An 18,218-nucleotide genomic window follows, 5' to 3' on the forward strand; every position below is an offset into this window, starting at 1 on the left:
AGGAAAAATTTCTTTCCTGCAAGAGTGGTCAGGCAGTGGAACAGGCAGCCCGACGAGGTGGTGGAGTCACCGTCCCTGGAGGTGTTCAAGAAATGTGTGGACATGGCACTTCAGGATGTGTTTAAGGTCCATGGTGGTCTTAGGTTGACAGTTGGACTTCAGACAAGTCCAAAAAAATCTGTTATTCTGTTTGTGAGAGAACCTGAACAGGACATGTAATTTGTAAGACATTTCCATTCAGTCCAGCCTAGACTAGTGATGAGAGAAAGCAGGCTGCATATCCTGTTCAAATTAACTGGATAATTCCTGTGTAGATCAGGCAGAAGATTGTTTGCACCACAAAACTTGCCACTGAAACTGGCTCCTTAGCTGGCCAGCAGAGTAAATGCTAGGGACTTGAGGCTGTGGTTGCCGTGTCTTTGATGTGAGATCTATGTGCTTTCAGGTCAGAACAAACATGGTTCAGCTCAGACACGGGACACAAAGTTGTATTTCCCAGAGCTGTGTTAGCCCAAGTTCACAATATGGATGTAAAGTCCAGTTTATGCTCACTGGGACGCATGGAAATGTCTATGTAAGAACAGGTAAGTCAGGTGACACCTGATAGGGCACAAAGCCTTTTGGCATAGAAATTAACGTGGCCAAGACTTTTGGAACAAATCAGAAGAGAAAGGATTTAGTGCAGATCAACATGCTGTATGGAGTGAGTCTACAGGCTGCAGTTTGGCCCTGAGAGCTGTATAAAAGCTGGATAGCTTGTTCTATCAAGGCCATATGAATCTTTTCCATGCCAGATCCTTGCAGGGCAGGCTGAGGCCATGGGGAGCACACATGCAAACTCCAGTGAGCTATACCTGTCCCACAATAGTCCTGGATGCTGTTATTGTGGCTCTGTACACCAAACCAGCTATTTGCCCTAGTGAAAGTGTAACTGTCTTTAGAGGTAGAGGAGGGTGGAAAGCTGCTAGCCTGGCAAGCCAAGTCTCTCAGCACCTCTCAGCAGGCATAAGCTATTTTCAAGGAACAAGTGTAAGACAAATTAGAGTATTTCTAGACCATGTCAGTGCCTGGTGGTGTTTGGAGCTGAAGTGGCAAACAAATGTGATAAAACAACCCTGAGGCCTGCCCACTTGCCTTCCTCTTTGTGCCAGAGGAATTTCTCAAAGGTCTTGCCTCTGTGGAAGGGGTCTTACTGAGGAATTACTTCTGGGCATTTTGCATCACCCCTGGAACCACACAAGGTGGATGGTGTGAGGGATACATTATCCCTTCTCTCCTTGTGTAAAGGCAATGTCTACATCCAGGGCTGTTTCTCTACTGGCAACATAACTGAATATCCAGATCCTCACTGACATTCTGTAAACACATTTGAAACATTCTTGCTTCCCAGGATAATAGCTGCAGAATAAGGCTAAGCCTTTCACACTTTCTCTCTTTGAGCTCATTGGATTTATTTACCAAGACTCATTGCATAGATAGGACCAGCAAATGCCTTAGACAACTGTTTGTAACTAAATTAAAAGCTTAAATACAGAGGTTCTCTCTTCACTTAAGTACTAGCTTTTATTAAAACTGTGAGCTCTTCATACTTCATCCCTTGCAGCCTCTTTGAATCTTCCTTTTGAGTTTTTGAATGTGCCATGCAGGTCCTAATACACAGGAGACAAAAAGACCTGTTATAAAATTCCTGACTTGTTCCTCATTGGCATGACAAAGGGGGAATGGCAAATCCTCCAACTGGACCAGATAATTACTCTCCTGTGAAAAGCCTGCAATCCACATCCTCTGTTTTCTTCTTAGCTGAGCTTCATCTGTGTTTGGCCAATGACTTTATTTCACCTGTGGAGCCCATAAATCACCTTCCAATACACATTGGACTGTGATGAGTCCTGGTAGATTAGACATCAGCCACGAAAGAAATCATATCTGGATCCACAAAAGCCAGATGTTGCTGGAGCAATCAGGAATCTTTATTTCATGTTATCAGGGTTGGAATTTTTTTGGAAGAGCCTTAACTGCACAGTAGGACCACTCCCCAAAGCAAAGCCTAGTTGGATGGATAAAGGATTACAGCATCAGGTCTTCTGACATGAGAAAGAGACCATAACAGATCCATGAACTGCATTTTATCCAGGTGACTGTCACTAGATAAACAAAATTAATTCACTGCTGAAACTGAGATAGCCAACACTTACAGAGCATATCTGAAGGAAACTTCATCAGCCACCTGAACATTGCTTAGTTGCAGTTTGTGACCTAAGCCTCCAAAGCAGTTCATCCTATGACTACATTTGTCCCATCTCACAGGAATCAGTAATTTCCCATTTAGCTGGAGGGGCAGTTTGGAAGAAACATCTGGGTGTATGGAGCCTTTCTAAGGGGCTGAGAAAGTCACAAAGATTCCAGCAAAAAAAACCCTTCCCTCCTCTTATTTGCAAGAACGGGAGTCTTGGACATGAAATTTGCAAGAACAGGAGTTTTGGACGTGAGTTGAACTTGAGGCAGAGACTTTTCAGTGCTGTCTGTGCCTTGGGAATAAATACAACAGAAAACATTTATTTATTCAGAGAAAGATCTTAGTCAAAGGCAAAGATTAACGAATGTGCTGCCTTGGGCTATGCACAAACTGTTAGCTTGTAGTTTATGTTTCCATTTTACCCTGAAAACTCAGTTCAGCTACATCAGTTTAACATCTAATAGAGGCTTTGTGATGTTTAAGGAGGCAGGTTTCTCAAAAGGCTGTGAAGACAAAGTGAACAGTAGCAGAATAGTTTAGTTAGGCTCTTTCTGATGGCTTTGTTGCCTTTCTCTGTTAGAAAACAGGCTCCTCTTCATCAACTCTTGTTTTAATAAGGGGTGAACCACACCAGGGTGCTTCTGTCAAATTTGTTACGTTGAGTCCTCCAGCCAGGCTTTTTCTCAGGGTGCACTGTTCAGCCTGGACATTGGATGAAAGTGGACCAATTTTTAATTATTTACAGAGACACAGAAAATAGAAAGAACTTCTGCTGCTTAAGACATTTGTTTGTGTGCTCAGGCTTGTTACCTCTGGAGAGGATGAGAAGCTGCCCTAAGTGCTGTGATTCTTCACACTTTTATCGATCACATCTTAGGTTTTTCAATTCACTCTCTTGGGATTGGCTAACAACAGATTTCTGTACCTTATGCCAGCAAAGGCTAGGGAAGCAAAGCATGTAAGCTTCAAGTTTAAAGGTTGACTTCAAGGCAAACATCCCCCCTCACCCCTCCTCCTCCCAGTTTCCATGTCAGCATCCCCTCTCCAGACACATCTCTCTCTTGTGGTCATTAATAGCCTTCAAAATACCAATATTCTTTATCCATGTTGTGGAAGAGCAGAGTGGTTTGTCATGTGCACTGAAAAGTGATCTGCTTTTATATAAAGCCTTCTTCTTTTAAGCACAGTTATTATGAAACCCTCAGGAGTCCATAAAGAGTGATGGGACATTTTTCTCTAATGCCAGACCTGTACATCCTCCACCTTCTGCGATTCAGAAGCAGTGTAAAAGGCCATCAACCATTTACTTGCCGTGATTCATGGCCCTGATTTGTACACTTGATAGAAATATTCAGAGGTGAAAGCAGTACCCAGCCCCCCACCAAGATCTGAAATTCTTTTTTGCTGCCATAAAGATTGTATTATCCTCCTGCTTGATACTGGCTGGTTTAGGTAGCAAGTCCCCTGCAACAAAGATTGATGCTTCCTTTAAGAATCATACGGAGTGGTACATAAAGCAATGTCCCCTGCAGATGTGTGTCCTCCCTCACCTAGGTTGAACATGAGGCACTGACGGACCACTCAGGGGTCTTGTCTAGGCGAAAGTTTACAGGGTATTAACAAAAGGACAGAAACTTCTTCCCCGTGAAGGAATCTAGAAGCTCTCCTAAACCTTCTTGTATTAACTTTGCAGTAGATGAAGGTGTTAAACTGGCATGTGTCTACTGACAAGAGAGTGATCCTTTTAAGTCCTCTTCTTCGTCCCCACTTGTGGAATTTGTTGTGCCAGTGGGACTAAGCCGGCTATAAAACCCTGGCGCAGGGGACCTCCATCCCACTCAGGCAGCCTGTCACCATCTCTCTGCCAAGAGCAGCCCCAGGGAGATCCCCCTCTTCCTCTCTGCCGGGCAGGCAGCTGCTTCACCAACGGAAGAGGATGGATGTGAGGTTCACCCAGATGCTCTGCATGCTCTGCCTGGTCGTCACGATCCAAGCATTTACACGGGAAGGGCTCAAGGAAGTATTTCTGAAGCAGCTGGGGCTCTCTGAGGTTCCTAAAATTCACGAGAGAGACTTGGAGAACCTGATTATCCCAGACCACATAAAGAACAAGTACATCTCCATGCTGAAGCGCCAGAGGGTGAAGCGCCGAGCTTTGCCAAGCCTGGCTGGCATCCTCAGGGGCATCCCTGGACACGCAGGTAATGTTTGTAGCATCACTGTCGGGAACACCCCAAACCCTCTGCCACTGCCAGGGGGAGCTGCCTACGCTCACTTGGCTGGCAGCAGGATTAGCAGAACATGCAGGGAATGAGGTTTGGGTCTGGCTCCAAACCCGAGCTGGGTAGAAGAGGTGCATGTCACAAAGTCTTGAAGATTAACATTCGCTAGTAACAACTTGCACCGAGAGAGGGGGGTTTCACAGTGCTTGCAAAGGGCAGGCTGCCGCTGGAGCTTGATAGAAGAGAAAAGCCTTGGTAGCCAGGCAACAGCTTCGGCAGGTGGAAAAAAGTCGTTAGAAAATGCAGACCTTACAGGTTTAGGGTCAAAACTCAAAGAAAAGCCCTCGAATAAGAATCACACCTCTTGGAGGATGTTTCCCTCTCCCCCATCTTTTTTTCTTCTTCTCCTTTTGTCTGGGAAAAATATCAAGGAGGAAATCGGCTGTGCAGACACAATGGTGTCTGTACAAGGACACTTAGAGCTCGTTTCGCTTTCAAAAGGCACAGACAGCACCCTGGGCAGCAAATGAAACCAAGTTCTCATTGCAAATGGTGCAGTTTCCTGCTGTCATGCCCAGCTCTGGCACAAAGAGATGCGCACCTTTTCGGGGTCAAATTATATAGGAGATTTCTTTCCTCCAAGCTGTGGAGACTCAGACATAGGGGAAGAATTAGGGAATTTGCAAGACACTGATTCAAGCATGCATTAGAAAAGGTGTGTTTAGAGGCTGTCTCTGCCACACAGGGGAGCGTGGAAGGAGCGTGTTGTGATGATAATTTGGACATTAGAAGTTTTTTCCTATAGGGGTGGTGGAACGCTGAAACAGGTTGCCCAAGGAGGTGGTGGAGGTCCCATCCGTGGTTCATTCAAGGTCCAGATTGATGAGGCTCTGAGCAACCTGATCTAGTTGGAGATGTCCCTGCTTACTGCAGGGAGGTTGGGCAAGACAACCTTTGAAGGTCCCTTCCAACCCAATGCATTCTGTGATAACTGTGGAGGAAGTGTGTGAGCTTTGCTCACCAGGATGGCAATGACAAGCTGTTCTTTTTTGTTCCCTGTGTGCACAGGCATGCCAGAAGTCCTCTACCCTGGTGCCACCACACGCCAGAACCTGATCTTTGACATGGAGGGCAGAATACCTAAAAACAGCGAGGTGACAATGGCTGAACTGAAACTCTTCAAAAAGCCTCTGGACAGAGCACTTCTGCCTGCCAGGCAGTCTCACAGGCCTGTCTCCAGCGCCAGGGTCAGTGTGTACTGGGTGCAACGGCACCCTGACGGGACCAACAGGACCTCCTTGATAGACTCCAGGTAAGAAAGGGACCTCCCCTGAAGACAGGATTCTACTTACGGGTTATGAGTGCCATGGGACGACTTTGAATTTACTGTGTAAATGCCATTTTCCTCACTGCCTTGTGCAGTCTGTGCCACAATCCCTCATTAAGTAGCAGCAGAATAGAAGCTTTTATCTTGAACTCCCATTTACTTGATGCCATTTCTCACTGCTATAAGCAGCTGCTAGTATTCACAGTGAATGCTTGTTGGTTTTGAAACGACAGCACGACTTCTGTGACCAATCTTGCATGTGGTGTTTTTGTACCTCTGGTCAGTCTGATGGGGTCACATCTGTCGAAGCAAACTCTAAATACAGAATGAGTTAGTAAGTGCAGAAATTAAGGCTAATATATATGCTGAATTGTTGAAATAATCTGTTTCAAATGATGTGTAGTGGTAGGTAGGTCTTCCCCTCGAAACCCCTCCACCTGGATCACTTCTCACTCATTCTCTAACTCAGGTTAGAGAGTGTTAGTGGCCGCTGGGATTCTTTCCATTGACCATTTCATTAGCTACTTTAAATAAAGTAAATTATGCAAAAAAACCAACCCACAACCCACCTCTGATTCTGTAGCCTAGAGCTCTGTGGAAGTTTTACAACCCTTAAAGGCAGAATTAGATATCAAACTAATTTTCTGGGTGGGTAGAAACTTACGGTCCTAATGCATCTAGGACAGGAGCTGCTGGGAGTAGTGGTGTTTACCAGGCTGGGTCTAATCCTGCACTGCCCTATTTCTGCATGAGCACAAATGAATACCTTGACATGCACAAAGGGTTTCATTCAGCCCTTCAGTGTCTGGTAGATCTGCATGCTTCTCTTTGAGGTGTGAGTTAATGGCTGGGGGTGCTTGCCCGGAGCACTCAGCAAGAACGATCATGTAATCGTGGCCTGTGATGATCTCCAGGAAGCAAATTATTCTTCTGCTGCAATAACAGCACTGTGATCCTGGGCTTTATCTGATGGGCTTTCCTCTAATGCTAAGCCCTTGTTGTGCAGGCTGGTTCCTATACGCGAATCAGGCTGGAAGTACTTTGATGTGACACAGGCTGTGCACTTCTGGCTGCGAAACAAGAGGCAGGAGCCAATGTTCCTGGAGGTCTGGATTGAAGCAGAAAGGGTAGGCAGCCATGCCTCAGAAGTGGCCAAAGCCGTGCGTTTCACTTCTCAGGACCCCAAGGATAAAGCCCTAAGCAAACCTGAACTGGTGCTTTACACTCTCAACTTGGAAGACTATGGGTATGTATGAAATGTCAGTCTGTGCTGTGTCCAGGGTAACTTTGTCCCTGAGTATAGTGTGTATGCCAGGCCAGTGTGCAGCTCTTGCCCTTGCAAGAGAGGGGTAGGAAATCTGCTCCTGAATCTTACTCATAGAATGGTAGAGGGTGGAAAGGACCTCTGGAGATCATTGAGTCAAACACCCCCTGCCAAAGCAGGATCACCTAGGGCAGGTCACACAGGAACATATCCAGATAGTTCTTGAAAGTCTCTAGAGAAGAAGACTCCACAGACCTCTGGGCAGCCTCTTCCAGTGCTCTGTCACCCTTAGGGTAAAGAAGTTTTTCCCCATGCTGAGGTGCAACTTCCTGTGTTCCAGTTTGTATCTTTTGCCCCTTGTCCTATCACAGGACACCACTGAAAAGAGACTGCCCCCTTCTTGACACCCACCCTTCAGATATTCGTAAACACTAATAAGATCTCCTCTCAGCTTTCTCTTGTCCAGACTAAACAGCCCCAGGCCTCTCAGCCTTTCCTCATCAGCAAGATGTTCCAATCCCTTAATCATCCTCATAGCCTCCATTGGACGCTCTCTAGCATATTCCTGTTCCTCTTGCACTGGACACAGTACTCCAGGTGTGGTCTCACTAGGGCAGAGTTAGAGAGGTAGGAGAACTTCCCTCGCCCTGCTGACCATACACCTCTTCCAATATTTGTTGCCTCAATATTCAGATGAAACCCAAGAATGGCCTAGGTTTCAGGTCTCAGGGCCCACCTGTGCTATTAACACCACAGGGGGATTATTTCTCCCACTATCTCAGTTTCCAGTTATGGCACCAGTTCTTGTTTTCCCTCACTGTGAAGGGGCCCTGGGGACTGCAATGAGGAGGTGACGATGAAATCCAGCTGCTGCCGGCAGAAACACTACGTCAACTTCCGCGAGCTCAGCTGGACGCAGCACTGGATCCTTGAGCCAGCAGGGTACCAGGCTTACCGGTGCTCAGGGGGCTGCCTGCAGCCCCCCAGCCCTCTGCGGCGCTTCGGCTATGGGGAGCGCAACTGTGCCGTGGCAGAGAGCTCCTCGCTGCCTGTCATGTACCTTGTCAAGAGGGGCAACCACACCGAGATCCAAGCCGCTGAGTTTCCCAACATGATCGTGGAGAGGTGCAGCTGCCTCACGGACGGCATGGCACTGGTGTGAGACATGGGCGGCCAGCTGGGATGGCACCTGGTACCTGCCTACCTACAGCCCTGCCCAGAGCCACCCTGCTCCCCAGCCCTAAGGCCAGTGAAAAACAGCCTGTGGGGACACCCAGATACCCACATGCAAGGGTCAGCAGCAGCTGGGGTTGCAGCTCTCCTGCAGAGAGGGTGCACTTAAAGCCACTGTCGATATAGATGGGCTCAGAGGAGCATCCATCTTCACGTATACCCATGCGAGGGGTCCCCAAGAACACTAACCACTTCTCCAGGCCCCCTTGATGCCAGTCAAATTTCATTTAATTGGATGGAGCTACCATCCCATTTATTTCAGTTCCCATTCCAAAGTGTTTGCCTGGAGCTCCAGGCAAAGGAGGTGGGATCACTCCCAGGTGATGAAGTAATGCGTGGCTTCAGTTTTTCATTCTTAGGCTCCTGGTGTTGATCCTTGTCTTTTCATGTCATGTTTATGGTGAGTTGGAGAGCAGAAGCACTTAGATGTATATATTGTATACAAACACCCCCCTATGTAGAGACTATGATTCTATGTATGGAATGTCTACATACATACTGGGTATATACAGATTGTCTGTATGCATGCATAGATGTACCTAAAATACTGTCTACAGCTCAAAGGAACATATATATATATATATATATATGCCCATGTATCATATGCATATGGACACATAAAATATTTTCTAGAACTCAAAGGATTCTATTTTTCACCCCTGCACCATGGGCTTAGCAGAGCTTTAGGCAGAATTTCTAGTCCTGAATATTAAGACTTAGGGCTGCTCACATGCTGTAGAATCAGACCCTTATTTTTCTAGTTATGTTGTTAAAGGTTGGTTTTTTTTCCTCCTCGAGTTAGGGATATTTTCCAAGTTTTTGTGTGCTTTCAAACCCAAGGAAACAATAAATTCCAATTATTAATGTAGCCATGTGTTTTCTCACATTTATTCTTAGGTGTGAAAGTGGAGGGGGGGAAAAAAAAATCTGTCGTATTTCTGGATTTACCTCAATGCTCAGCTCCTATAAACATTCCCCCTCTGACAGGTCTCCTCAGTTACCTGTGTGATCCTGCTGGTAAAGCTTCTCTGCTCAGGATGGGACTGGGCTGAATGGGCAGGTGGAGCAGAGCCCACACCACCCATGTTTCTCCCTGAGCTGTGGAGTTCTTAAAGAGAAAACCTAGAAGCACATCTGAGAGGCAAGAGATGATGCTCTCCGTGTGAGCTGCAGCAGTGCAGTGCCAGTACCTGGTGGTGCTTAACTGGAGCTGCAGTGAAAAAGAGATGAGCTGCCTCCTCCTCCCTCTCTTCCCAGAGGAAGCACTTTAACCCTGACCATTCCTCATGGAGAGCTGACAAACACATCCCCTGGAGAAATGCAATGATAATGTGGTTAGATTCTTTTTTGAACTCTACTAAACTGCTGGCCAAGGTGTCACCAATGATAATAATTCCCACATTTTGAGTTAGATTCCTCAGTTCATAACCTACTGAGATCCTGATAGCTCTGTGGATGAAGTGGTCGCTGTGGGATGTGATCCTCAAGTCCCTGGCTGAACCCACTGCTGGTGGGAGGACTCTGAAATGAGTTTGTCAGGCTAGACAGGCAACCACCCAGGCAACCAGCACCAGAACAAGGGGACACAGTCTCAAGTTGTGTCAGGGGAGGTTTAGACTCGAGGTGAGGAAAAAGTTCTTCACTGAGCGAGTCATTCGTCATTGGAATGGGCTGCCCAGGGAGGTGGTGGAGTCGCCGTCCCTGGAGGTGTTCAAGGGGAGATTGGACGTGGCGCTTGGTGCTATGATCTAGTTGTGAGGTCTGTTGGAACAGGTTGGACTTGATGATCCTTGGGGTCTCTTCCAACCTTAGTTACTGTGATACTGTGATACTGTGATATGGACTAAGTGAAAAGAAGGGCCCATTAGACTCTGCTGTAGCTTTGACTCATTCATCAGGAAGGCTGAGATATCTAATGTCCCTGATGCACTGCAGGATCCCAGGTCTGAGGTCACCTTTCACTTATGTAAATGCCTGTGGCAAAAGAAGAGCTCTAAAAGGAGGAAAAACCAAAAAGGCATAGGCAGACTCACCAGTTTCCAGTGCTGCCAACAGCACCACAGGCTACTGGAATCAGAATGGGATGAGAGCGATTGATTTCTGGCCATTTCCTTCTCATGACCGTGAAGCATCTATCCTAATGAGATGGGCATTCAGCCACAGCTCAGGGCAAGGCATAGCCTGAAGGCCGTGAGCTCAGCTATCTCCATGAAGAACAAAGCCGATGATTTATCCTGGGAGAGAAAGAGCTTGGACTGGTTCCTGCCTGAGAGTGAAGAGCATTAACTTGGGCTTCCCTCCAGACGCCAGTACTTGGACTGCAGATGTTATCCCCCAGGTCTGGAAGAAATTCCATCCATTGCCATCAGTGCCAGGCTGCTGTGTGAAGTAGGAGCAGAGCATCGCAAGAGGGATGCAGGGCTGGGAACAGTGGCGTGGACAAAGGCTGAACCCTCTTCTGCTCACCTCTGCCAGGATCCTGCACCATGTCCTGCTCCCTCTGATTTGCAGCTGGCTCCCTTTTCCCTGGTGCCTTGCAAACACAAGGTACATAGAGGTGAGTGGTGGGGCTCTGTGGATGTGTGTGGACAACTGGTGGAGACAGGGAGGGGGATATGGTGGTCAAAGAGACCCAGCGTTACTGCGGGGAGAACTGCAAGTATTGCAGGGATGGGCAGGGCACAAATCTGTGATGACCACCAGCTGCCACCAGCATGGAGAATTCTTTATTGCTGGGGAAGCTGCCCAGATGTCACAGCATCGCCCTCCTCAGTCCCACCAACCCTCTGCATCCCTTGAGCATAGCTTATGGTACTGGCCAAGAATGTGATGCTGGTTGGAAGCATTGAGTGGAGGCCTGGTGAAGAGGTGATTTATAGAAAGCCATCAGCACAGAGAGCCAGGCTGGGCATCACTAACACCCATGTCTGGCATCTCATGGCCCCATCTCTTTGTGCCCACAGTCTGTCCCTTCCCAGCAGCTGCATGGGGCCTCCTGGGCACTTCCAGCATTGCCCATACCATCCTTACCCTGACTGTGCACAGCACCATTGTCATCTGTTAAAGTGGATGAAAAATTAAGTTTCTTAATTAAAAATTAACCAGCTGTGCTATTGTCTCAGCATGATGGATGCTGTGGGGAGTTGTTAACCCACACTGGGATTGAACCTTCTGCTTTTGGGGAGATGGAGCATTGCTTCTCAACCTCCAGCTGGCTTTGCAATGAAGATGCAGCAGGCTGGGAGGCTGTACCGACGTGGGTTGGCTCCAGAGATTCCCACAGTGCAGACTCCCAGGCAGGAGGCTGTGGATGAAATATTGCCACACCTGGGGCTTTTGCAGACATCAGCCATCTGCAGGAAATGATCTCCTGGCCTGTCATCTTTAATCCAGGCTGCATTTGCTGTGACACCTTCTGGGTGCTGCCACCTCGCTGCTTTCATAGCTGTACAACTTGTAAGGCGTGCAAAGGCTGTCAAGCTGTCATGTTATCCTTTCCATCTGAGCAGCACCATGGTCTCCATGGACCTGGCAGCAGCGTGGTTCAGCATTAAACATTTATGTTGTGCTTTCTGCCCCTCTACTCAGCACTGCTTAGGCCACACAGAATCACAGAGTGTCAGGGGCTGGAAGGGACCTCAAAAGATCATCCAGTCCAACACCCCTGCCAATGCAGGATCACTTACACCAGGTCACACAGGAACTCACACAGGCAGGTCTTGAACATCCCCAGAGAGGAGACTCTACAACCCCCCTGGGCAGCCTGTTCCAGTGTTCTGTCACCCTCACAGTGAAATAATTCTTCTTCCTGTTTCCATGGAACTTCCTGTGCCTCGACTTCCACCCATTTCTTTATTAAAAATGTGAATGTGATGTAGACAGAGTTAGGCCACATAACTTGCCCACTTTCATTATCAGCAGTGCTAGACTGAGCAATCCCTAACCTCCCCCTTCCCCAACTGCTCATTAATATCCCTATGCCATGACCAGTTCTATGGGAAAACTGTTTGAGTCCTGTGTCCAGTTCTGGGCCACTCAATTCAAGAAAGATATTGAGTTGCTCCAACGTGTCCAGAGAAGGGCAACAAAGCTGGGGAGAGGTGTGGAGCACAGCCCTTTGAGGAGAAGCTGAGGGAGCTGGGGGTGTTTAGCCTGGAGAAGAGGAGGCTCAGGGGAGACCTTATTGCTCTCTACAACTACCTGAGGGGAGGTAGTAGCCAGGTGGGGGGTTAGTCTCTTCTCCTAGGCAACCAGCAACAGAACAAGAGGACACAGTCTCAGGCTGTGCAGGGGGAAGTTTAGGCTTGATCTTAGAAAGAAGTTCTTCACAGAAAGAGAGATTGCCCCTTGGAACAGGCTGCCCAGGAAGGTGGTGGGGTTGATATCCCTGGAGATGTTTAAGAAAAGCCTGGATGAGGCACTTAGTGCCATGGTTTAGTTGATTAGATAGTGCTGGATGATAGGTTGGACTTGATGATCTCAAAGATCTCTTCCAACCTGGCTGATTCTGTGATTCTGTAAAAAAAGCCCAAAAGGCAGAGCAGGGCAGTGGCAGCATCAACCACATGAGCAGAAATCACTTTCAAAGATGGAAAGGTGTTAAAACAATAGACATCTTCTGGCGCCATGGAAGGTGCAGAGCACTCCTCAGGTGTTAAAAAACCATGTAGATGTGACACTTTGAGACATGAGGTTGAGACCTCACCTGCACTAGTGTCCAGCTCTGGGGGCCTCAACAAGAAGGACAAGGACCTGCTGGAGCAGGTTCAGAGGAAAGCCACAAAGATGATCAGAGGGCTGGAGCACCTCTTATGAGGACAGGCTGACAAAGTTGGGGCTGTTCAGCCTGGAGAAGAGAAGGCTCCAGGGAGATCTAATAGCTGCATTTCAATATCTGAAGGGGACCTACAGGAAGGCTGGGGAGGGACTGTTTAGAAGGGCTTGTGGTGATAGGACAAGAGGCAATGGTGTTAAACTGGAGCAGGGGAGATTTAGGAGGAAGGTCTTTACAATGAGAGTGGTGAAATACTGGCACAGATTGCCCAGGGAGTATGTGGTGGAGGCCCCATCCTTGGAGATATGCAAGGTCCAATTGATGGGCCCCTGAGCAACATGGCCTACTTAAAAATGTCCCTGCTCACTGCAGGGGTGTTGGAAAAGATGATCTTCTAGGGTCCCTTCTAACCCAGTGCATTGTTTTACTGGGCACAGTGGACAGTTGGATTTCATGATCTTAGAGGTCTTTTCCAGCCACAATGATTCCATGATTCTGTGTGCACAAGGAGAAGGAGGTGTGTGCTATTCACATGAAGGGCTTCAACAGATCTGTTCGTCCCACACAAAGTCAAGCTCTTGTGGAAGTGCTCACAATGGCAGCCTGAGCTCAAGCTTATCATGAGCATGAGCTCTGACTTGCCTTCATGGCACTGCTCACAAGATGACCTGTGAGGTCATATTTAATGGAGCTGGACATGGGGACAAAATTTCTATCTATTGGTCTCATGAAAGCTTTTCTTATTGAGAGAGGCTGGGGCTGGACAGCAGCACATTCTCTCTCCATTATCACTTCATTTTAGGAGTGAAAACAAAAGTTTTAAACTGTCCTGCATGCTGCTGCTAGCAGAGTGGCCTGTCTGATCCTTCCACAGCTTCATTTCAGCCAAGGCTGGGCTCTCATTTTCTTTCAAAACCTAGGAGAGCTGCAGCTTTCCCCTGCTGGTAAGACCTTATTTCCTCACCCTCTCTTTTTTTTTCCCTTTGCATTTCACAAACTCCTACCAAGAATGTCTGACACTTTGCCTTTCAGAGCAGCCTTCTAATTGCCAGTGTAAGTGGAAAGGCAGATGCTCAATCCACATCCCAGCAAAGGTGATAATCAGGGCAGCTCCTTGGGATTTGGCTGGGAACATCTGGAGTCTGGGAAAGGGGAACTCCAAGCAAACAAGAAGGGGGAGGCGGAGATCCTGCAGGACTTTGATATTTTTAAGAGGAGCCTCTTAATGGTCTCAACATCTCCTGGGTTTTGCCTTTAAGTTAATGTGAAATCCTGTGCCCCTGTGCACAGGATTTGCAGCCAGGACTTGAACTCCATTCTTGGAGCAGGACTTTGACAGGTTTGGAGATGCCTCTTAACGGTCTCAACATCTCCGGGTTTTTGCTATTAATGAATTTCAGGTGGGTCAAAACGATTAATTTTGTCTGTTTCGGGGCTTGGCAGAATGACCCAATATCCCCTCCCTGCAGCAGCCTGTGCACCAAGGGACAGAGCCAGGTCAGGTACACTGCTTCAAGGCTGAGAGTTTCATTTGTGCTGCTGAAACCGGACACAGCCTCTGCTGTTAGCTCAGTGCCACCTACAGTAGCAAGTGCAGAAGCTGTCAGACTCAGAAAACCCAAAGAAGTTCCTGCACATTTGAGCAAACCAAGGTCTAGATGAAAACACTGAAGTGGCTTTTTAGTAACTCATTTATTTGTCCCATTTGCAGGGGACTGTTTGAGGAAAATGGGCAAGGAGCCTTTAGGTTGAAGACTGACAGCTGCTGCTGTGTGTGGCTGCTGGTGATGGTCTTTCTAAACCTGTCCCGTTCCCTGCTCGTTTTTGCGTATTAGATGTACCTACATTTCTTCCCAAGGTGTAGAGATGGATCTGTCTGAGGAAAAGCTTTGTGTCAGTGTTTTGGCTAACTGATTTTTCCAGTCAATAAACTCAGAAATGCAAGACAAACATGAGGCAGTGCTCCAGAACTTCTAGGTAGAATTGTTTTGGTTGGAAAAGACTTCTAAGATCATTGACTCTAACCCTCAACCTAACACCACCATGTCCTGAAGTGCCATGGCCACACATGTTCACATCTCCAGGGACGGTGACTCCCTCTCCCTGGGCAGCCTGTTCCAAACCCTGACCACTCTTACAGGAAGGAAATTTTTCCTAATATCCCAGATGCAGGCAAACAGAGAACAGTTTAAATGTGCTTTAACAATTTATGCACTCAGAACACAAGTGCTAGGTTTGTGGATGATGGTGCAATTACCACCACTGCAACTATCTGCCCCTCCTTTTCATAACTTCTTGGGATGCTAATGAAGCTTATCTTGTGGATGTGAATTTAGAAGTTGGAGATACTCAGCTGAAAGGGTACCAAGGGCTTTTCTTTAACCACATCAACTGTATTTGCAAACAGGTAATAGTCTCAAATCCATCTTGGGTTCTGTTTTGGACTCACCTCAACACCAGTTGCTGCATAACAAATAAATTCCACTGTCACCACCAGTAGGGCCAAGATCTGTTTCTTACCAACCATAACTTATGCAGAACAGAACTGTCTTCCGGCCAGCTGCTGGGGTAGCAGGGAAGGCCCAGGGCTCACAGCGACACCTGGTGACCTGAGGCCCCCTGACTCACACCAGGAAGCAGGGACACAGACAAGCCTGAAGGGCACTGAGCCTTCCAAAGGCGTTTTATAACCAATCATGCCTGGGAAGGTGGCACTGGGACAGAAGGCTGAACTGTCAGGTTAAGCAGCATTTTGGAGCAGCTGTGCCAACATGACTGATCTAACAGCTTGCCTGCAGAGTTTGGCAAGAAGAAATCACAGAACTGCTTCAGTTGGAAGACACCCTTAAGATCAAGTCCTTGAGCTTTAACACCCTCTTCTCAATCCAAAACTTCAAAGCATAAACAAAACAGCTTCTGAAGATAGGTGGTAAGACTACAGAGCTGACTGCAATTTCAGATACAAACGACTCAGGTCAGAAGCATTAAATACACACAGGTGAAGCCCATTTCCCATCCACTATGGCAATTCAAGTCTTAAGCCAAATTTTAAAACAGAAGAAAGGATGGGATGATGTCAGGAGAGATTTTCAAGAATCTCTACAAGTCACTCCAATAAACAAAGAACCATAGAATGGTTTGGGTTGGAAAAGACCTTAAAGATCATCTAGTTCTAAGCCCCTTGCCATGGGCAGGGACACCTTCTACTAGATCAGGTTGCTCAAGGCCCTGTGTAACATGATCCTGAACACCTCCAGGGAGGGGGCATCCACAGCCTCCCTGGGTAACTTGGTCCAGTGTCTCACCACCCTCCCTGGAAAGAATTTCTTCCTAATATCCAGCCTAAATCTACCCTCTTCCAGCTTGAAGTCATTCCCTCTCATCCTATCATTACAAGCCCTTGTAAAATGTACCTCCCCAGCTTTCTTGTAGGCCCTCTTGAGGTACTGAAACGCTGCTATAAGGCCTCCCCAGACCCTTCTCTTCTCCAAGCTGAATGGCCTCAATGCTCCCAACCTGTCCCCACAGGGCAGGTTGCCCAGCCTTCATAATATTCTCCAGCACAGAGCAGTAAAATCTGAGATTTGAGGCACAGAACACTTTTATAAAGCCTCTGAGAGAGGTGGCAGCTGCACCTGTAGCCATGTGAGCATGCTGCCCTTCCAGCAAGGACACCCTTGCCACCTCCCAGGATAACTCCCTGCAGAGAGATTACAGCATAAAGCACCCCCACTGCAAATAACTGAGTTCTTGAGAGACCATTCCCTTGTTTTCACCTTAGGGAAAGAATTAAAAAGCACATTCTGTTTCCCATTCAGTGTCACAGGATCACCCTGTTATCAACCCCCAGTAGCCAGCACGGCTACCTTATTCTTCTGAATTTAAGGAGGCAATTCATTCTTTTCCCTCACTCAGATACTTTTCCTGAGCAAAGTAAGTAAATAACCTTATTTAGCTTCTAAAAGAAGTACTTACACACATAAATTTCTATCATACTCATACCTGTTGTTCTCTTAACTTGATAGGGGCTGCCCTTGGGGGACAAATGAAGGCACAAACCCTGTTGCCATATGGCAACAAGACTCCAGAAGTGCAGAGAATCTCAGAAGTCCTCCCAGAAGTCCTTTATTGTAGCTTTTTAGAATCCCTTGCATTACAGTCTCAGAGTCCTACTTACAGAAGTTCTGGAAGCCCTTAAGAGACAAAGCAGCTAACATTAGTCCTGAGCATATTCCCAGCAGCATCCCTACACCAAAGCCCTTGCCCATATGAAGTAGCAAATGAACAGAACTCCCTAGCAGCCCTAACCAAAGATCCCTAACCAAAGATCCCCAAGAAGCCCTAACCAAAGTGCCTCTTGCTCAGAGTGGTTGTTTATTTGTACTCTTTGTTATCAGTCTCTTAACCAGTAAACCCCAACCACATATAAGCTAAAAATCTTTTCCAGTAAGAGGTGCCAGCATGTCAAGGAAGTGGCTTCTGCAGCATGCTGCAATCAAAGGGTGCCAATGTGAGGATGTTGTTCTTGGCACACATGGAATGTTATTGTTCTGCTCTGTGCAGCATGCTAAGGAATTGGTCAGCTAAGGAATCATGCACTCTGCACGTGCCCAGCAGCTGCCTTCAGAACAGTGGGTGCAACAAGAACCCACAGAAACACAGAACAGCTTATTTATTTATTGATGTATATTGGCTTCATCCATATAAAGAAAATGTATTTAAAGAAACTTCAGCCTGGATCACAAATTCAATGTTTCTCATTTGACAGTTCTAACTGCAACACACATTGAAGGAAATTCAATATGAAAGCTAAGAAAGGATTGCTATTCTCCTTGAAGTAGGTGCTGACAGTGTCATACAACCACCTTCCAGAAAACATTCAGGCTATTTCATTCCAGGTACAGAGAGCTTGTCCTGCCTGTTATATCAAGGCTTGATATAACCATTTGTAAAGCTTATCACAAAAGACAGTAGTTTCACTCCTTTAATACTGGACATACTGAATGAATAATTAACTGGAAAGTTACTCTGTGTTACATTAATCAAAATCCATTAAGAACAGAGCAAAAACTACCCAGGGCTGCCAAAGTATTCTTTGTGGCAGTACAGAATGACAACAAAACACAAGATTTTAAAGCACCTGTGTACATAAAAGGTTGGGG

General features: G+C 47.0%; 1 protein-coding gene across 1 annotated transcript; it reads left to right on the plus strand.

Moving 5' to 3' along the window:
• Positions 1 to 4,156: 4,156 nt before the first annotated feature.
• Positions 4,157 to 8,259, plus strand: LEFTY1 (left-right determination factor 1). The gene is made up of 4 exons (XM_009901245.2): positions 4,157 to 4,437; positions 5,527 to 5,770; positions 6,792 to 7,031; positions 7,875 to 8,259. The coding sequence occupies exons 1-4, from the start codon at positions 4,173 to 4,175 to the stop codon at positions 8,209 to 8,211; spliced, it is 1,086 nt and encodes a 361-aa protein (XP_009899547.1). The 5' UTR covers positions 4,157 to 4,172; the 3' UTR covers positions 8,212 to 8,259.
• Positions 8,260 to 18,218: the final 9,959 nt, after the last annotated feature.

The sequence above is a fragment of the Dryobates pubescens genome, chromosome 2 (genome assembly GCF_014839835.1).
Source record: "Dryobates pubescens isolate bDryPub1 chromosome 2, bDryPub1.pri, whole genome shotgun sequence".
NCBI lineage: Eukaryota > Metazoa > Chordata > Aves > Piciformes > Picidae > Dryobates > Dryobates pubescens.